Source organism: Nematostella vectensis, chromosome 9 (assembly GCF_932526225.1).
Source record: "Nematostella vectensis chromosome 9, jaNemVect1.1, whole genome shotgun sequence".
In the NCBI taxonomy this organism is placed as follows: Eukaryota; Metazoa; Cnidaria; class Anthozoa; order Actiniaria; family Edwardsiidae; genus Nematostella; species Nematostella vectensis.
Window position 1 is genome coordinate 4923272 of NC_064042.1, and position 19062 is coordinate 4942333.

Genomic DNA, 19062 nt, shown 5'->3' on the forward strand with positions numbered 1-19062 from the left:
TGACGTACATATCATGTGATGCGTTCTTGTCCTCGTGGTCAGTTTCGTCGTTCCTTCAGCGTTGTTCACATGACCAGCTTGTTTGACCCCATGACCACCGCTTCGCATTCGAATTCTCCCACTCTGGACATGCTCGATGGGGCCTTAGATCCAGACAAATCATCCCTTCACGACCAAAAATCAAACGAACAAGTTCAAGTTTCCCCAGAACCTGAAACTGTGACAGTAACTATATCCGCTGCTGGGGAAGAACACACCATCGTCGGACAACAACCAACTGCGGCCTTCGCGGCAGATCCAAACACAATCCAATTCCAGTACCGTACTGACGCAAATGGCCAAGTCCAAGGCACCGGATTCGATGGTGGAAGCCAACAGATCAGAGTTGTCCATGTTCAGAGCGCGGACCCTAACTCGGAGCGAAGCGAGACTCCGACGAATTTCGCTTCGCAAGGATCGCAGGTTCAAACCGTAATTCAGAGTCCTTTTAGCAATGGCTCCAGTCCCACACACCACGGCGACTCGGACTCTACCGATGCGAACCGTTTCACATATTTCCACTCGCAAAGCGATGGCACTGCTGGGGCTAGCGTTGTGCAAGCCGGGCACGGAGATTCCCTCGATTCCGGCAACACATATGCCGTTCGTGTCCCTGTCTCTTTGAACGCGCAGCCCTCATCGCCATCTTCTCATCTCCCAGGAACAATCACAATGGCCGCCGAGGCACAAACCATAACAACTGTTGGAACCGCAACAGGTTAGCTTTTACGATTTCACCTTTTCTATTATCTAACTCAGTCTTATTTTATGATGATTTTGCGTGTTTTAGGAGGATTTTACGTTATGATGTCTCCTCAAGATGTCATGCAAAGCGGACCCGGGGCTCAACGTAGTATCGCGCCAAGGACTCATCAACTCGGGAGGTTAGCGTTGATTTTTTCATCAATTTGCTTATTTTTTAGTCTTTTCACGATCCAGAAGGGACGAGGTCCCGATCGAACGTTAATATGTCTGTAAGAGAGAGAAAGGGATTTAAAATTGACACACAATCTTCTGCTTGACATGTTTTATTTAAGTATGCACAACAAAACTAGCGTCGAGTCGCTTTCGCATCAAAATGTCACGACTTTCACGGCCATAGTTGACATTCTTTCTGTCTAAAAGAATTATTCCAGTGTTTTGCCGCCTTCTATAACATTTCCGTTTTTGTTCTGGCCCAAATAGACGTAGCTTTGCTTCGAGTTAAAGCTTTCAAAGCGGCCAAGCTTTATGATTTTGCGATTTACCGTCCCTTTGTGTTCAGCTCTTTTCACTGTTCTTCAATAAACTCGACCAGCTGTCGAGAGAAACTCAACCTCTCAAACGTGTACTGTCAAACCTTAATTCTTGAAAGTTCATTCAAGATCTTCCACTCTGTTTTGATTTGACTGTTCCTGAACTGGCACAATCACATGTCAGATTTTTCTCCCATGTGACTAAAACAGCCGAGAAAGAACGACTTCTACCATGTGACTGTTTGCTTTAGAACATGTGATCAGTGTGTTGCCGAAAGTGGGGATAATTTCGTTTAATATCTTGTGTTATCTAAAACCCTTTTTGTAATATGCTTCACGGAGAAACATTTCTGTTTGGTAGTTTTTATTTAACCGAGCTTTTTCTTTATTTCATCTTGAAGTATCTTATTATAAGCCTCAAAATTCACGTCTCTCGATCGTAGGCAAGATGTGGCCTCAGTTGCAATAATTTTTTTAAATATTTTGTTTCGCGACAACAGTATTTTTTCCCCAAAGCTAATATTCTAGTGTTTTGATGTTTTGATGTGAATGATGTTTTAGTACTGGAGAGTTTAATATCTATATGAAATCTTATATGAAATCTGATTCAGGCTGATAACAGGGCGAAACGGAATCCGGAAAGGATCAACATTAGCCAGTGAACTGATCCAGGGAGATTGGTTAGAAGAATATATGAATACTAGCTTACTGATCCGGTATGAGTGCTGTCGTGCGATCAGTGATGAGTAGACCCGATTTATAGCTTAGCTTTTATGGTCACTTCTCTATTCTCAAGTTTATGTGTTGTCCTTGTATCTATTGTACATCTATTCAATAATTTTCTCGTTAACCCATAAAAGTTGAAAATAGAAACGGTTGGATATCGAGCAATAGCTACTTAGAGGCATTATTTTGAAACAGTCTCTCTTCCTTCGAAAAAAATGTTTGTCTGTTATTGTTCCACCAAATGTGCATGTGTGTATCAAATATATTTTCGGCAAGGTTCCCTTCTCTTCCAAGTTTTATTAATGCCACTCGAGAATCGAGCATGGTCATCAGGAGAATGATTTTTACTACATGAAGCACCAGAAACAATAACAACAAAAAATAGGCAGCTGCACTGCATAGTGTGGGATACGTGAACTTATTAACGTATGAAGAGTAATGATACTGTAGTTTTATCACAGCAATATTTTTCATTTTATATTTTCACTAATTAATTACTCTTTATTTAAGATTTTGTGGAAAGGGCTTTGCATTTCTTCAACTTTATACTTGTGTTCAATATAGGCAGTTGATATAATCTATCTTGAAACAGAAGTATTAACTGTATTGGAACAAAAGTTCTTTTTCAAAGTCTGGCAGCATCAAAATAAAACAGTGCTATTACAGTTCTGGTACTGTTAGATATCCATGTAGTATTTGTGGCTTATTGTATGCAACAGAAGTATTAACTGTACTGAAGTCTGGCAGCATCAAAATAAAACAGTGCTGTTACAGTTCTGGTACTGTTAGCTATCCATGTAGTATTTTTTGCTTTTTCTATGCAATGCTGGGCAACATCATCAGATTAATTTTCAATACTGCATGCTCAATTAACCATCTCCATTTGATTTGGAATTTGTGTCTTTGTATGCACAATGTTGGGGATCAATGGAGGGGATCAAATTTATCATAAACAACAATGTTCAGTTGTCCGCGTTCAGTTTGTCACAAAACAGCATTTTCACTTTGTGATGACCAGCTTTGGTCACCCAGTCCGATCCCTGGCCTGTCTTTTTTTTTATGTATTCTCTGTTCCCAACATTTCCATAAGCAGTTCATTTCTTTAATAGCTACTTGTTCTTGGAAAATAAAAATAATTTCCATTAAGGGTGTCACATCTTTAATGCCTGAAAGAAAAGAGGGAACATTGGAACAAAAATGCACAAAAAAGACAACTTAAGGATACCTATTTTTACTTATATGCGCTGGGAACTACAACATCGGCTCTAAATAACTGTTTGATTTCATTTCATACTATGAAAACTAGTAGTACCCAAATTGGCACTTCAGGATGGAAACACAAAGACAAATTTTACTACTCTATTACTTTAAATATATAAGATATGTCATTCTGATGATTGACAACTAAGAAAACTAGGTTTGTGATCAGAGAAAGATGTTTTTCTCACATGTAACAAACTTATCTGGAATATTTGTGTGCATATGGTCTATACATGTTCTATTACCTGGATTGTATTGTATTGTATACATCTATTAATTATCTGTTTTTGTGATTGCTAAGAAATTAAATAAATTGTAGTTATAGACAGCTATCAATGTCAAAGTGAATTTAACGAAACTCTCACTGGAAAGACCTACACATGTATTACTTTTGTGGTAACCATTTGATTCCTCAAATTAAGCAATTCATCAGTGTGGCAGTAAACATGTGTGACCCAAATACATTTTGTAGAATGAAATGGAAAACAGAAATGATAAGGCGACCTGATAATGCAAAGGTTCTATCAAAACAGTCTACTAACCATCCAAAATCAAATTATAAATCTGTGCATACTAATAATTAATTAAAGTAACTTCCATGCTGTAGGCTTAGTTCCAAGATACTGAGAATCAAGAAAATATACTTCACTTCTGTATATAAGTTATATTTGTTGTATTTCTCTCCCTGATAAGAAGCTAATCAATCAAGGTTTCAATCTGCTCGGTTCTAGCAGGTAATCCCTGTCATTTTTGTTCCTATTCAGTAGTAATCAAAGAAAATCTCAAGCTGGTAGAAAGTAGCAATATACAATACATCCTAACCTACCTTAAGAAGCTTCGTTATAGTTGAAGATGCTTTCCCTTCCAATAAAACTGCCAGTATTGCCGTTGATTAATGACCACCATCTTGATCTTGTTTCTCATGCGAGCTGGCGCATGCTCACTACCGATTGCAACCGTGCATAGCAAGCTTGTCACACTTCAAAGTGTGACCAGAAACCTAGTTTGTCCCTCGAAGCCCGCATTTCATTGACTAGAGGTGCCGTCTCTGCTCGGTCGGTTTAAGATCATGAGATGATTAAATGTAAATATTATTGTTCCCATTGCAGCAAACTTGAGGGACCAAGAGGTGCAAGAGATGAGAAGCGTAGAGCAACACACAATGAAGGTATTCAATTCTATCCTAGGTATTCCTAGATATCCACAAAATCTGTCCTGGCTTATGAAATGACTCTAGCATGGAATAATGAATGACATGCACTAAGAAATCATTTGACTTTTTGGGGTTGATGACTTGTATACACTCCAGCCTATGGAAAACTTATTCTAGCACTTATGATTGTCAGGATCGGTGTATTTTCGTTGAAAGATATTTTGTCACTCTCTGGCTTGATAGACGCAGCCATTTTTGTGTTTATTTTGCTTTGAGTTTGCCTCTCAAAAAGTCCCCTGATTCATTTTTGTATTTGACATCAGAAGCTTTGAGAACAAAATGTGATAATTTCCAAAAAAAGATTAGAAGTGTAATGTTTTTCACTAACTATTATTTTTTCTCTATCACAGTTGAAAGGCGGAGAAGAGATAAGATCAATGGCTGGATAACAAAGCTTGCTAAGGTGGTCCCAGACTGCTCTAGTGACCAAACAAAGACTGGACAGGTAGAGATGACATCTCAGGTAGACTGTTACTTGATTATTAAAGAGCCTTTGTCAGCAGCTATTTTGTGTGATACAGCATTATTTTCCATCCCCTGAATTTTCCATTGCCTGAGCTGTTATGATATTGTCAATTGAATTCTGTAAGTACAGCAGGCAACTTGTTCTGATAATCTTCTACTTCTACTTTTATTTAAGTATGCACAACAAAACTAGCGTCAAGTCACTTTCGCATCAAAATGTCACGACTTTCACGGCCAAAGTTGACATTCTTTCTATCTAAAAGAATTATTCCAGTGTTTGCCGCCTTCTATAACATTTCCGTTTTATATCTGGCCCAAATAGACATAGCTTTGCTTTGAGTTAAAGCTTTCAAAGCGGCCAAGCTTTTATGATTTCGCAATTTGCCGTCCCTTTGTGTTCAGCTCTTTTCACTGTTCTTCAATAAATGTTCAATGAATGTTCAATTGCCTGGGCTGTTACGATATTGTCGATTGAATTCTGTAAGTAAAGCAGTAGACTTGTTCTGATAATTTGTCTACAAATATTTGATTGAAACAATAAGAAAGGTGTGGCTTACAAAGGCTCTTTGATTGACCCTAATATAAACACGGATTTCTCAAGCACTAGCTGCTGATATGAATGAATTCAGGGTAGTTTACTTTGTGCCCTATATAGTCGGCTCAATTCCCTAACTGACCACCAGACAAACTCTTAAAATAATAAATTAAGAGTTTCAATACACTGCCATCTAATGTTTATTATCTGTTATCTACATTCTATTTTATTGTTTCAACATGTATCTTTGCGTCCCCAAATTGATTTTTTGCTTTCTTTTTCCTCCCTTTAATCTCTGAATAAAATATTGTTTGTAGAGCAAAGGAGGCATTCTTGCCAAAACTGTTGACTACATCACAGATCTCCGAGCAGCAAATGCAAGAATGGCAGAGACCATCAAGGATAGTGAACAGCTGGCCATAGATAATGAGCTACTGAGGCAACAAAACGAAGAAGTGAGACAAGAAAACGCAATGCTTCGGGCTCAGTTACAACAACATGGTATTGACTTGCAGGCCATCATGTCCGTAGGCTCGGCAGTTAGTCAGGGATCATAGAATATTCGCTTTACCTTCCATTCTCCTCTATTGGCTATTATAATTCATATTTCTAAATAGGCCTCTTCTCTGGTCGGGATTGGGAGTGGGAAGTAAACCTGTTATATACACATATATATAATCCAGTAGAAGTTTTCACCTTGAGCCAAAATAGTGCTCAACTTTGCAGGAGCTTATGTAGATCAGTAATGAACGACTCAGTTCATCCAGGTAAATTGGTTTAATACAGTTCTGTTTTGTGGACCAACCGTAAGGTTGTTCCACTCCTCAGTTAAACCTTTTTACAACTGTAACACTGACGTACGTCTACAAAATTATGTATGGTTTTGTGAGATGCAAACCGTTACAAACTGCGCGCGTTATAAGATTGTCAAGTGCGCGCTTTATTGCCTGTTATAGAATCGTTAAACCTAAGAATATATTTGCGTCTGTGCCTACATGTCGAGACAAGCTCGTTTCTCCTATTCAGTGTTGCCATATTTGGTTTAGTTATGATAAGGTGCTTTTCCGTTGTGCACAAACTGCATCTTTTAGTTTTGTTTGAGTATGCCTTTGCTCTGGCTAGCACTTTCCAATCTATGGAATAATCCTCTCGCTTCTCTTTGAGTTCCCACACTCATTTGCTAAGCTCCGTGTCGTTCTTTCTATTTATATTTCTAAATGACTGCTTATGGTTTCCCAACCTAGTTTTGAACGTGTTTGCAGTTAAGCCTATGTAGGTTTCGGTTTTTTCCTCTGTTTTTACAATAGCTTGATAAACTATTTCTTGCGTTAAGCACTCGCCATTTAATGGGCACTTATCTTTTTTTCCTACAGTTGCACTTTTTCTCCGTTTCTGTCTGCTGCAGCTCGTTCTTCGTCAAGATGGTCTTATTGTGCCCGTCTATTATATGTTTCACATTAGGCATGCAGCTATAACTTACCTCAAGCGTATTTCTATTAAATATCTTCCTAAGCTTGTGGTCAGTAGGGAAACACTTATCTACTAACTTGAGAAACTCCCTACCTATGTTAGTGCTTACATTTTTGCTATAAGGCGGGTTGAACCATACAACATCCCTTCGTCGATTGCGACTTTGCCTTTGCGTGCTTGTTCTTTGTGGCGTTGGCTGGAATTTCAGCTCATATTCGTAACCGCTCTTCCTTAGTGCCTCTTGGTATTGCGGTGCAGCATCATTGAATGTGTTCTCGTCATATGAGATCTCCGACAGTCTCCTTTTGATTGACTCCGGTATGTTTCTTTTGATGCTTGGCGGATGATTAGACTTGCTGTGCACATATAAAGGTGTATTTTCTGGTTTCGAATATGGCTTGAATTTCCCGGTGTTCAAATCTAAAGTTACATCTAAGAAATTGACGATCTTCTTATTGGTGTCAACTGATACTTTTAGGCCATTATCCGCAAAGACCTTGCATATATTCTTTTTCGCTCTTTCAATATTCCTTGGTGTTTTATTCATTATTGCCAGTCCGTCATCCCCAACCTCACAGTTGGTCCACGAAACAGAACTGTATTAAACTAATTTACCTGGATGAACTGAGTCGTTCAATACTGATCTATATATATATATATATATATATAATAAGCATATATATGTGTGTGAGTGCAGGCGTTCATATAACAGTGCTCAATACATAGGTGTAGAGCGGGATATATCTTGGTTTGTAGGGAAAAAACACGCGAACTGCATCAGGTGATTAAAATCTCCTGATGAGTGGGCAACCACGAAACAGGCTTGTAGAGATGAAACGGTAGTTCGCGTGTTTTTTTCCCTACATATATATATATAGATATCTTGGTTTGTAGAAAAGGAATTTCATCATAACAGCCATTCAAATCTCTGTTTAGGAGTTCTTGGCTGATGGATGGGTGATGCAGCTGTAGTCAGCGGCGAAGTCGAGCGCTCTGTTTAGGAGTTCTTGGCTGATGGATGGGTGATGCAGTCGTAGTCAGCGGCGAAGTCGAGCGCTCTGTTTAGGAGTTCTTGGCTGATGGATGGGTGATGCAGCCATAGTCAGCGGCGAAGTCGAGGGCTCTGTTTAGGAGTTCTTGGCTGATGGATGGGTGATGCAGTCGTGGTCAGCGGCGAAGTCGAGCGCTCTGTTTAGGAGTTCTTGGCTGATGGATGGGTGATGCAGTCGTAGTCAGCGGCGAAGTCGAGGGCTCCATGAAATAATGTGTTCTATGTTGTTGTCTTTAAGGCTCCGGTCGAGTTTCTGTGTTTAGCGTGTCGGAATGAGGCGGTGTGGTTTCTATATCTTGTCTTGAATTCGTTCTCGGTTAGTCCTACGTAGGTTTCGGAGGTGTTGTTGTCCTTTCTTGTTACAGTAGCTTGGTAGATAACGGATGATATATATATATATAGATATAGATAGATACATAGAAATAATGCTTTGACAACAGTTCTGTGGAACATAATTGCTTAGAGTTCTTTACTCAGTGTAATGTGCGAGACACCAGCCATTGGAGTACTTCTTTCAGTTCATAAAGTAATAATAGAGTGACAAGTAAAAAGTCTGTAGTTGTTAGCTTGGTTTTCACTGGAACACAAGCAAGAAAGCACAACTTTTTATTTTCTTCCACTTGTGTTTGGTTATTCCTTGTGTTGGGCTTATGCGTATGTCCTAGTGGGAACCATGAGAACAAACCTTATGTTGCTATGAATATAGTTACTGCTATAAATGCAGTTGCTGTTTAGCAAGTATTTATGATGGATTTTACCTCCATCTTGTCCATTTTAGATTATCATATTTCATTAGTGTTCCCTGATTTCAACATCTGAAAAAAGAAAACTACTACAGATAAAAGGACTTTTCATTATGATAGTAAAGAAATCTAGTGTATATTTTTTGGATAGTATAATGTGAATATATAGACTATATGCTTACGCCAAGTATCTTTTATTCCTTGTATATAAATATTACTGTAAACCCTCGCTGGACATTTCTATTTCACTTATCTAAAACTTGTTCCACATGACAAATGTCCATGGACTTAATCTTTTTACCTCAGTTGTACAAGGCAGATCATGTCCTGATAAATCCATGCCCTGGTTGTCCATAACAAATTTGTCTATCCTTTAACAAGGAAATCGAGCTAAATGTAACCCAAATAAAGCTCGAAAGTGTAAACCAGGCTAAATTTTGGAAATTAATACTTCCACTTGCTAGTAGTCTTAGCTGTCAACTAGCGCTTAGGGGTGATGTTACATCAGATGTGTTATCCCCCTATTTTCAAGATTGCTAAACTGAGATGAGGTAAAAAATAAAATAATTTATGTTCATATGTATTTCTTTTATTAGTATATCATTATGTGTAGTGATTAGAAATCCTTATACTTTAGTAAATGAGTCTGTTGATCTTCTTTCTAAAGCCGATGAGATGTGATTTGTACTTATCAAATAAAGAAATAAATTAAAAAAATGTTAAATATTGAAAATTGTTTTTTTTAGCGTGTGGCTTCTGAGAGCAAGTGCCCAAGCCTTGCCATGACTCCAAACCCCCTCCTCCCCAAATAGTCAAATAAGCAGTCATTGATTTTTTATTAAAATACTTCTTTATACTTACATTAGGTTCTATTTCCCTGCCTCTGGATACAGTGGATATTTTAGGTAAAAAAATGTATTGCATTTCTAGTGTTTCTTGTGCTTTTTCCCACTTGTTTTTTCTCTGCGATATTCATGCCTATAAAGAAGCATAAACTGTTGAGACAAGCATTACAGCATAGATAGGTCTTTGCTCATTTTGCAAGGAAATTTGCAGTTCTCAAACATTGCCTTCTAGGCATTCAAAGCCATGTTTAAATCAATCACTAAAGAAATGGACAAAAGTTCACTGACTTGCCAATAATATCTTTTATTTGGAGAGGCGCTTATTCTGGCAATTATGGTAGGGGGGAAATGAGAGGGCCTGGAGGATTTTCATGTCTGTTCCTCTGCTCCCTCATGATTATTTTCCTTTTTTGTATTTTTTTCATACAGTTTGAGGACATATCACTCAATGTCATACTATATAACATCTACATCTTACCGAGATTGCCAGCGAGGGCCCTGGTTCCATAGACGACCAAATGATGGAAGCCTGTTGAGACCAAGGATTTAATAGCTTTGAAAACAGTCTGGTAATCATGAATAATCTATGTCTTCTAACAAGGAAAGGCTCACCAGTGCCAATGAGAAGGGGGGGGGGGGGGGGGTAGTTATAAGGAAATGGCAAGTTAAGGCATGGCTGTCCCCTTCACCCCCCTCCTACCAAAAATTTTTTTCTTAATAACTCAGTATCAAGCTTCCCTCCTGTATTTTGAGATCCAAAACAGCATAGTCTGCTTTCAGTCATTTTCAGTGCCACTCACGTAACGCTGACACTACAAACCGCTGCAACCAAACTAAAAACAGCAGTACTCAGTGAATGAAATCTATCACTCAACATTGCATCCCTTACTATAGATTCTCTCTTGTTGCATAGTGTGATATGCATACCAAAAGTATCAAGAGAATCCCTTTGGTGGAAAATGCCAAAATAAAGCAAACAATCATTTCCTTTTGTGAACTATTAATGTTTGCAAACCACATCATAGCACTGCTATCTAGAAATGATTTTCCATCAGTGCTAGCAAGCATTGTAGGGCCTAGCTGGACTTAATGGACTTCGATGGGCTTAACATTAAAATTAAAATTTATTAACTCAGCCTAACAATTATCATAATAAAATGTGTACTATGTTTTGTAGTGTGTACCCAGGATTTGCTGGGAGGGGGAGGAAGGGGGGCAGTACCCCCAGGTACCTGTATGGTAAAGCATTTGTGCCCACCCATGTATGTAATGCTATCTCTTTCTTACCATTCGTCACTAGTATCTTGCTCTCTGTTGAAGTTAGCACCAACTCTGTTGGGGTTTTGCTTCAATTTGTTCCGGTTTTGTGCTGCAAGTTAGTAAGAGAAACCAGATTTAGGATTTGTGCAAGTTTTGTGGTTGGATCAGATCCAGGATTATCAAAAGGGAGACAACACCCTTAATGGCAACAGGGCCAAAAATAATATAATTAAACATATTGTGGTTAGTAATTTGTTATATTTTTTGATCCCATTTCATTCTGTCAAAATTTCAAGTTGTAGAAATCAAGGGCAAGCCATCCTAGATCCACAAAACAAATTGTCAGTCATGGCATACTAGTTGTGATGGAAAAACCTTGTGCATGCACACCGAGAAAAGATACTCAAGAGGTCAGGATTTTGTACAACATATGTCTGCTCCTTGCATTCCAGACTGATTTTCCCTACTCGAAACATGAATATCATAAGGCTAAAATGCACACCCCCATGCTTTTGGAATTTTTCCTTGACTTTACTCATGCTATTTATGAATGCTGGGACAAAAGTTACAAATTTCAACAAAACTTTACAGAAAGTCACATCAAAATTAGTCCAATTTTATTTATGTCATTGTAATGCCGTCCTATACTTGTATGCATACCAAATTTCTGGAATGCTTCAAGTGAAGGTCCAATCTGAGGTCCTGCATCATTTGGTAAGGACTGAAAACAAAGTTTTAATTTTTATGATTTTACATAGTTTTAGTGTATAGCTCTGGATATATGGTTTACCCAAGGAATACTAGTCCTAGAAAAATAAAAATCATATGAAAATACCCATTTTAATCTGCTGGTTTGGGTAAACCTCTTAAATATTTAATAATTGAATTAATAAATGTGGCTATCTATGGCTCTGCAAGTCTTTTAAATAAACCTACTTCAACAAGGGAAAATATAAATGGTAAAATTCTGAGAACTGTTTGAATGTTTACAGAAACCAAAAAAAATGCTACAGCTTTTGAAGCCTGAATTGTGTTTTTACTTTCACTTCTTTGCATATTTATTTAATACCCATGAAGCACTGCAGGTTATGAGACATCTGGTGTGAAAAATTATTTAGAAAATAGGTATATATTGTTATTGAAAACATCAATTCTAAGATAATTGTTAGACCTGGTGCTCCGCCTACCTGGTCATTGTCATCGTCCCTGAGCCATGGGGGCGTGGCACCTGTGTGGACGTTACCCTTGACCCCTGGCAAGTTAGGTATACTGATGACAGTAAGATCACTGCTAAATGTAGCCTCTGGCTCACTATCAGAAGCACGTATGGCATGACCAGACAACATACTAGAACCTGAAATAAAACGATATGATAAATGGCACGTCCATGCTTGTTTTCATTCAGACAAATTATTATAAGACAAATTATGTGAAGAAATTTAAAATAACCATCTTAAAGCACAGTTTTATAATTTACACATTGCTTATTATTTCGGGCATGAAAGTTTACCCTATCCTAAGTGGGAGTAAAATTAGAATACCTAATTACCTAATTAATTTAGTTGATCTTTTATTTAGGCAACCTTTTTCCTTCTATGTAACACGAGATTTCACTAAAAATATAATATAAAAATACTAAAAATGTGATGACTCACGCGAAAACATACCTTAGAGCCTTTCGAATCTGCAAAACAGGTGTTCCACGAAACAGGAGCGAGCATTTGATGAGATAAGCACGAGCATTTGGCAAGATAGGCGCGAGCATTTGGCAAGATAGGCGCGAGCATTTGGCAAGATAGGCGCGAGCATTTGGCAAGATAGGTGCTAGCATTTGGCAAGATAGGCGCGAGCATTTGGCAAGATAGGCACGAGCATTTGGCAAGATAGGCACGAGCATTTGGCGAGATAAGCACGAGCATTTGGCAAGATAGGCGCGAGCATTTGGCAAGATAGGCGCTAGCATTCCGTGAGATAAGCATGAGCATTTGGCGAGAAGGGCACGAGCGGTCCACGAGTCAGACGCTAGCTTTTGCAAAACGGGCACGAGCCTTTCGTTGTCAAGTGGCAAGCAAATGGCAAAAGGTAACAAACAGCAAAAGGGCTAAATCTATCGATTTCCAAAGTTGGTGAAACGCAATAACATCTTCTAAGCTCTATTTGTTAGAAGAGGGCTCTCCCAGGATATAAAAAATAAAAATCAGAATAGTATTTAGACACAATAATGCAAGTATTTGAGCAAAGTTGCTACATCAAGACAATTGCGCTATTACCAATTTCCTCTTGAGGGATAGCTTGATATCTACTTCGCCAGTTTGACATCGGTCAGAAAATTGACACGTCATAACTTTCAATGCATCAAAAAAATTGTTGTACCGACTAAGGATCTAATTGTTAGTCGCTATTCTGTGTCGTATATGAGATAAAACCTGCGAGTTGTGTTTAGCTAGTCAAGGCGCGAGAGTTCCGCAAGATAGGCACAAGCATACCGCAAAACGGGCGCCAGCGTTCCACAAAGCGGGTGCGAGTTCGCCCAAACTCGCGGAAAACCCTAAGGTACGTTTTCGCGTAAGTAGTCAAATGGTTAATTGATCAACAAAACCATAAGCAATGTGTAAGGAAGATTCTTGAACTTTATTATGTAAAAATAAATTATTAAATAAATTTAAGTAAAATTGTCTACTGATTTGTACTGATCTCCTATAAAGTAACCATGGCTACATACCAGAAGGAGCACCATCAGCGAGATCCATCTCCCAGGGATACCACTGGCTGGATCCATGTCTATTTCAAGAATTGAAACTTTCTCAAAATCCACAATTTTACGGTACCTTATATATTATTATTGCTATTATTATTACATACAAAGGCCATAATATTGATAGTTTTGTGTATTTACATTCTCAAAACACATAATTTAGGGGCCTTTTCATAAATTGACAGCCTAATAAAAGGATGCAATTTACAATAAAACAGTCCACACTTTTGACATATGCTTACAAGCAAAACAATAAGGGAAGTATATCATACAAATATCCAAGTAGTGATTTTGCTTACAAAATAGAATCTAGTGATGTACCTGTATTTATGGATTCCTCCACCCCAGACCCTTTGACCCTCATGCCTAGTTACGAAAAAAACAAGTGAGTGTCATACAAGTAATAAATGAATTGATTTGGCCAATCTCACTGTGACAAAGACATTGATGGGAAGGCTGACAGATGACAGACAGTTGGGTGTGTAGTAATTAGTATTTTGAAACACATTCTTAAAATAGCTTATTTCTAAATGGACATTGACTGAGATGTTTTGATATGCAATGGGAATATGCTAACATTCTTTGTTATATTGAGTTTGAGGAATACAAGGCATCATATATGTCTACACTGGCATGTTTTGGGATTGTTTCTGAAGCTTTTCTTTGTGAGTAGCTCACTTAAATATGTGGGCACTGATTTTGTTATAGACAGACATACGATTGAAAGAAGATGGACAGACTGACAGAGCAGATATGGGTACAAACCATCCAGTGGGGTTCTGTAGTATTCCTAGTTCATTCTGTACTGTGTTGTACACCACAAATGAAGGCAGCAGAGCTTCATTCTGAGGAGGCTGAGTCAATATATGTTCAGGATGAAAAAAGCACTTGGTATGGCACAATAAAACTGAGTAAATATGCCAATATACAATTGGTATAGCAAAATAAAACTGAGTAAATATGTCAATATACAATTGGTATAGCACAATAAAACTGAGTAAATATGTCAATATACAATTGGTATAGCACAATAAAACTGAGTAAATATGTCAATATACACTTGGTATAACAAAATAAAACTGAGCAAATATGCCAATATACACTTGGTATAGCAAAATAAAACTGAGTAAATATGTCAATATACAATTGGTATAGCACAATAAAACTGAGTAAATATGTCAATATACAATTGGTATAGCACAACAAAACTAAGTATACACTTGGTATAGCAAAATAAAACTAAGTAAATATGTCTTTATACACTTGGTATAGCAAAATAAAACTGAGTAAATATGCCAATATACACTTGGTATAGCAAAATAAAACTGAGTAAATATGTCAATATACAATTGGTATAGCACAATAAAACTGAGTAAATATGTCAATAGACAATTGGTATAGCACAATAAAACTGAGTAAATATGTCAATATTATACACTTGGTATAGCACAATAAAACTGAGTAAATATGTCAATATACAATTGGTATAGCAAAATAAGAAGCTTTCTACCACAAAGTGTAAATAATGTTAAATATACATTTGGTATAGCAGAATAGTAGGAGCTTTTTACCACAAAAATCAAAGATGTCAATACATGGTGTTGCAGGATAAAAGGACATCAACACCACAAAAAGTAAATAAAACCAGTGACACCTTATGCAGACTTCTGATTGTAGACTGCCTAGAGCAGTCTGTAACTAGCGGTGGGTTACTGCAGTGAGACATGTCAAGAGGCTGGGTTTGGTGTGAAAGAGGTGCCTACATTTTAAGGATCCTCTTTAAAAGTCCAAGTGTATACTGTGGCCAATAGAAGCCTGTGTTTCCACTTGACAGTCAAGACATTCTCAAGCTGCACTTGACTTGCCTTGAGTCATTCAACACTTGACTAGAGGTTTTTTTTTCGAAAAATACTAATCTTAAAAACAACCAAATAGGCCGCTCCCCCCCCCCCCCCCTTGCTGGCCTGCATGTGGCAATGACACCATGAACACTAGATATTTGCTCTATAGAAATGCTACACCTATACAAATGTTTCAAATTATATCTTTTTGGATACTCAGTGGTGGGCTGTTGATGATAACAACAGACCTGTAGACAGATTTGATGCTGTACTGCCTCCATTTTCTTTATTGACTCAGCTTCCTGAAGGAAAGAGTGAAAATTCCTAGAATAATCATAATAAAGGATACAAACCATGCCTCCATTTTACTCTCTAACAATACTGATCCACTCAAAGAATCAATTTCCATTGATTCATTCAAGCAAGTGATTGAGATACTGAGATGGATGGCTATTTGATGCTTTGGTGCAAATGAACTGCTATAAAAAATAACGAAGGAGTGGTTGATCAAAATTCTTAACTAAAACTGAGAAACTTCCCTGGAAAGACACAGAGTCCTGTTTTATTTTTAAAGAAGTTCTTCTTCCCACAATGAAAAATGTGAAATCCAAATAAAAGAACCCAAAGTTTATAAATACCCCCTTGGCGGGACACAGACAGACCTCTTTTCTCTTGTCCTCCACTAGATTTTCATATTCTTGCAGTTTCTCATCAACTTTAATTTTGTATCTGTGACAAGAATGACAAAAGGATGGGATAAGCTAACAATGCTAAGTGCTATCAAGCAAGCAAAACCCTAGAAATCACTCTGGTCCGTACCACAAGTGGTGCACAAGAAATGGAAAATTTCTTATTGAAGGACCATTAAACCATTAAAATTTTGATAATAATGATGATCCTAATAATAACATGATAAGAATATACAATAATAATAAAAGAACAGAACCTTTCAAATTTTTCTTTTTCAATCGTAAATTTAGACTTGAGATCTTTATCAGCTCCATGCTCCCTGAAAAACTTGTGAAGCTTCTTGATGTGTTCCTCACTGCAAAGGAATATGACTGATATCACCCATAAATGTAATAACACCCATAAACGTTATAACAACCATAAATGTAATAACAGTCACCCACGGCTTCGCGGCTTGTTGTGCATTCATTCCAGAAAGAATGCATATTCCATCATTATTTCATAGTTCTAAACGTAATCCTTATTATGTCTAAAGGAAATAAAACGATCATTTTACCCGTACACACTATGCAGTAAATAATTCACAGCGTCTAAACAATGAATCGAATACCAAGTTTGTAGGAAAGCACCGTAAAATTTTGGCAGAAAAAGAACTTGGTGACTGCAGATTCTCAGTTGACATATCGTTGCAACCCCCTTGACACCTACATGACATCTGCCAAGCTAGACTGCCTTATGATGTTTCTATGATGAGATATGAGTATTGCCGTTTTAGTGACGGCATCGATGACGTCATGCTGAGTTGAGATGTAGTTTCACCCCCCCCCCTTGACACCTACATGACATCTGCCAAGTTAGACCGCCTTATGATGTTTCTATGATGAGATAAGAGTATTGCCGTTTTTAGTGACGTCACCGATGACGTCATGCCGAGGCACCATATCGTTGCACCCCCCTTGACACCTACATGACATCTGCGAGGTTAGACCGCCCTATAATGTTTCTATGATAAGATATGAGTATTGCTGTTTTTAGTGACGTCATCTATGACGTCATGCCAAGGCACCATATTGTTGCACCCCCCTTGACACCTACATGACATCTGCCAAGTTAGACCGCCTCATGATGATTCTATGATGATAGATATAAGTATTGCTGTTTTGGTGACGTCGTAGATGACGTCATGCCGAGTTGACAAATAGTTGCACCCCCCTTGACACCTACATGACATCTGCCAAGTTAGACCGCCTTATGATGTTTCTATGATGAGATACGAGTATTGCCGTTTTAGTGATGTCACCGATGACATCATGCTCAGTTGACATATCGTTGCACCCCCCTTGACACCTACATGACAGCCAAGTTTGGTTGTCTAATATTGGTCGTTTGAGTCAAAATTATAAGTTATAACATTTATGGGTGACGTGTTATTACATTTATGGTTAACATGGTTTATAACATTTATGGGTGACGTGGTCTTACATTTATGGTTGACAGTTTATTACATTTATGGGCAATGTGTTCTTATATTTATGGTTGTTATAACATTTATGGGTGACGTGTTATTACATTTATGGTTGTTATAACATTTATGGGTGATGTGTTATTACATTTATGGTTGTTATAACATTTATGGGTGTTATTACATTTATGGTTGATACAGGAAGGACTTTATTCCTCAGAACAAGACTCCCCCTTTTGTACATTTATTCAACCATGAGCTGTCATTTTCAAGTCTTAACTCAAAGCCGTAGCAGATGGGGGGGGGGGGTACAGCAGGCTCCTTAAGATGGGGGGGGTACAGCAGGCTACTTAAGATGGGGGGGGTACAGCAGGCTACTTAAGATGGGGGGGGGTACAATACAAAAACAATAATCAAGAAAATATATGGGGGGCACAGTCATTTTCTTATAATTTTTGAGAATAAAATATATTGGGGTTGGACACATGCTCCCAGTGCCCAACCCCCTGCTATGGCCCTGTAACTCATGCTGAAACACCCTAAATCTCACCCAACACTGGTGATCATCATCTAACATATAAAATACCTGAGATATTTTTGTTGTAATTTTTTTTAGAAATCAAAACCTATCATATTTTCTGGGGTGCGATTGTATTAATGATGTTTTTGAGAGTAATCATTGACCTTGCTAGGTGTTCAAAGACCCCGCCATAAGTGATTGACACCTCACGATTAGTAACGTGTTTGCTGACATCTCTTGCACAAAAGTGACACCAGAAATGAGCCCCTGGTTCTAACTCTCCATTTTCCACTGCAGGTTTTGAGAGATACTCTCTTACTTCGTCAATCTGCAAGTTACAACAAATAGATGTTTCCAAAGTCGCAAAGAGTTTGGAATGAAGCAGTAGCTTTCTTTTAAGTATTGCTTAAGTAAGTTCGTACATTTTTTTTCTACATCACACAAATTCGATAACCAACCTTTTTAGCAAACTTATTCAATACCCTATCTAAATTTGTTTTGTGTTTTCTGGAGTAAACGTGCTTTCTTCCTTGGTTGTGATTCTTGCGACAGAGAATACAAAACGCAAAATCTCTGAGACTTTCCTCCTCATCCGCCATCTTGAAAACTATTGTACCCGTAGTGCATTTCTCGACAGAATTCTACCACAGGGGCCCCGAGAAAAAAAATAAAAGGCTACATAATTTCGGTAAATATTTGTTGTTTAAAAATATTTGACATCTTTTGTCAATACTTAGTTTAAGAATTTGTCAAAATTTCTTTCATAACGACAAACTAGAAAATGTAACAGTCGATTCAACTGTTTACTGTTGTTCAAACGGGCTTGGCCTATGAATTGTTTCATTAACCGGAAGTCAATCGGACCAATATTACATGCAGGTGCGCCGAAATACTATGCTTTGATTGGCTAACACTGACACCGGAACTAAAAAACAGCTGTCGAGTCGTCGCG

At 37.9% G+C, this 19062-nt stretch overlaps 2 protein-coding genes across 5 annotated transcripts; one reads left to right on the forward strand and one right to left on the reverse strand.

Annotated features, from left to right (window-relative positions):
- Window positions 1-23: 23 nt before the first annotated feature.
- Window positions 24-9465, forward strand: LOC5510989 (upstream stimulatory factor 1). Of its 3 annotated transcripts, XM_048732362.1 has the most exons (6): window positions 24-757; window positions 830-923; window positions 4370-4428; window positions 4824-4936; window positions 5791-5974; window positions 7880-9465. In XM_048732362.1, the coding sequence occupies exons 1-6, from the start codon at window positions 70-72 to the stop codon at window positions 7891-7893; spliced, it is 1152 nt and encodes a 383-aa protein (XP_048588319.1). In that variant the 5' UTR covers window positions 24-69; the 3' UTR covers window positions 7894-9465. The 3 variants fall into 3 exon arrangements, with proteins under 3 accessions (XP_048588319.1, XP_032236100.2, XP_032236101.2); XM_032380209.2 differs by lacking the exon at window positions 7880-9465 and having other exon boundaries at window positions 25-757; window positions 5791-6087; XM_032380210.2 differs by lacking the exon at window positions 7880-9465 and having other exon boundaries at window positions 25-757; window positions 4824-4918; window positions 5791-6087.
- Window positions 9466-9556: 91 nt separating this feature from the next.
- LOC5510960 (centrosomal AT-AC splicing factor) lies at window positions 9557-18756 on the reverse strand. Of its 2 annotated transcripts, XM_048732363.1 has the most exons (13): window positions 18569-18756; window positions 18275-18438; window positions 16385-16483; window positions 16101-16167; window positions 15687-15740; window positions 14363-14451; window positions 13919-13963; window positions 13565-13623; window positions 12030-12196; window positions 11503-11563; window positions 10870-10951; window positions 10061-10111; window positions 9557-9715 (listed from the first exon to the last, which is right to left on the reverse strand). In XM_048732363.1, exons 1-13 carry the CDS (start codon window positions 18707-18709, stop codon window positions 9664-9666), a joined length of 1131 nt encoding a protein of 376 aa, XP_048588320.1. In that variant the 5' UTR covers window positions 18710-18756; the 3' UTR covers window positions 9557-9663. The 2 variants fall into 2 exon arrangements, with proteins under 2 accessions (XP_048588320.1, XP_048588321.1); XM_048732364.1 differs by lacking the exon at window positions 9557-9715 and having other exon boundaries at window positions 10057-10111.
- Window positions 18757-19062: the final 306 nt, after the last annotated feature.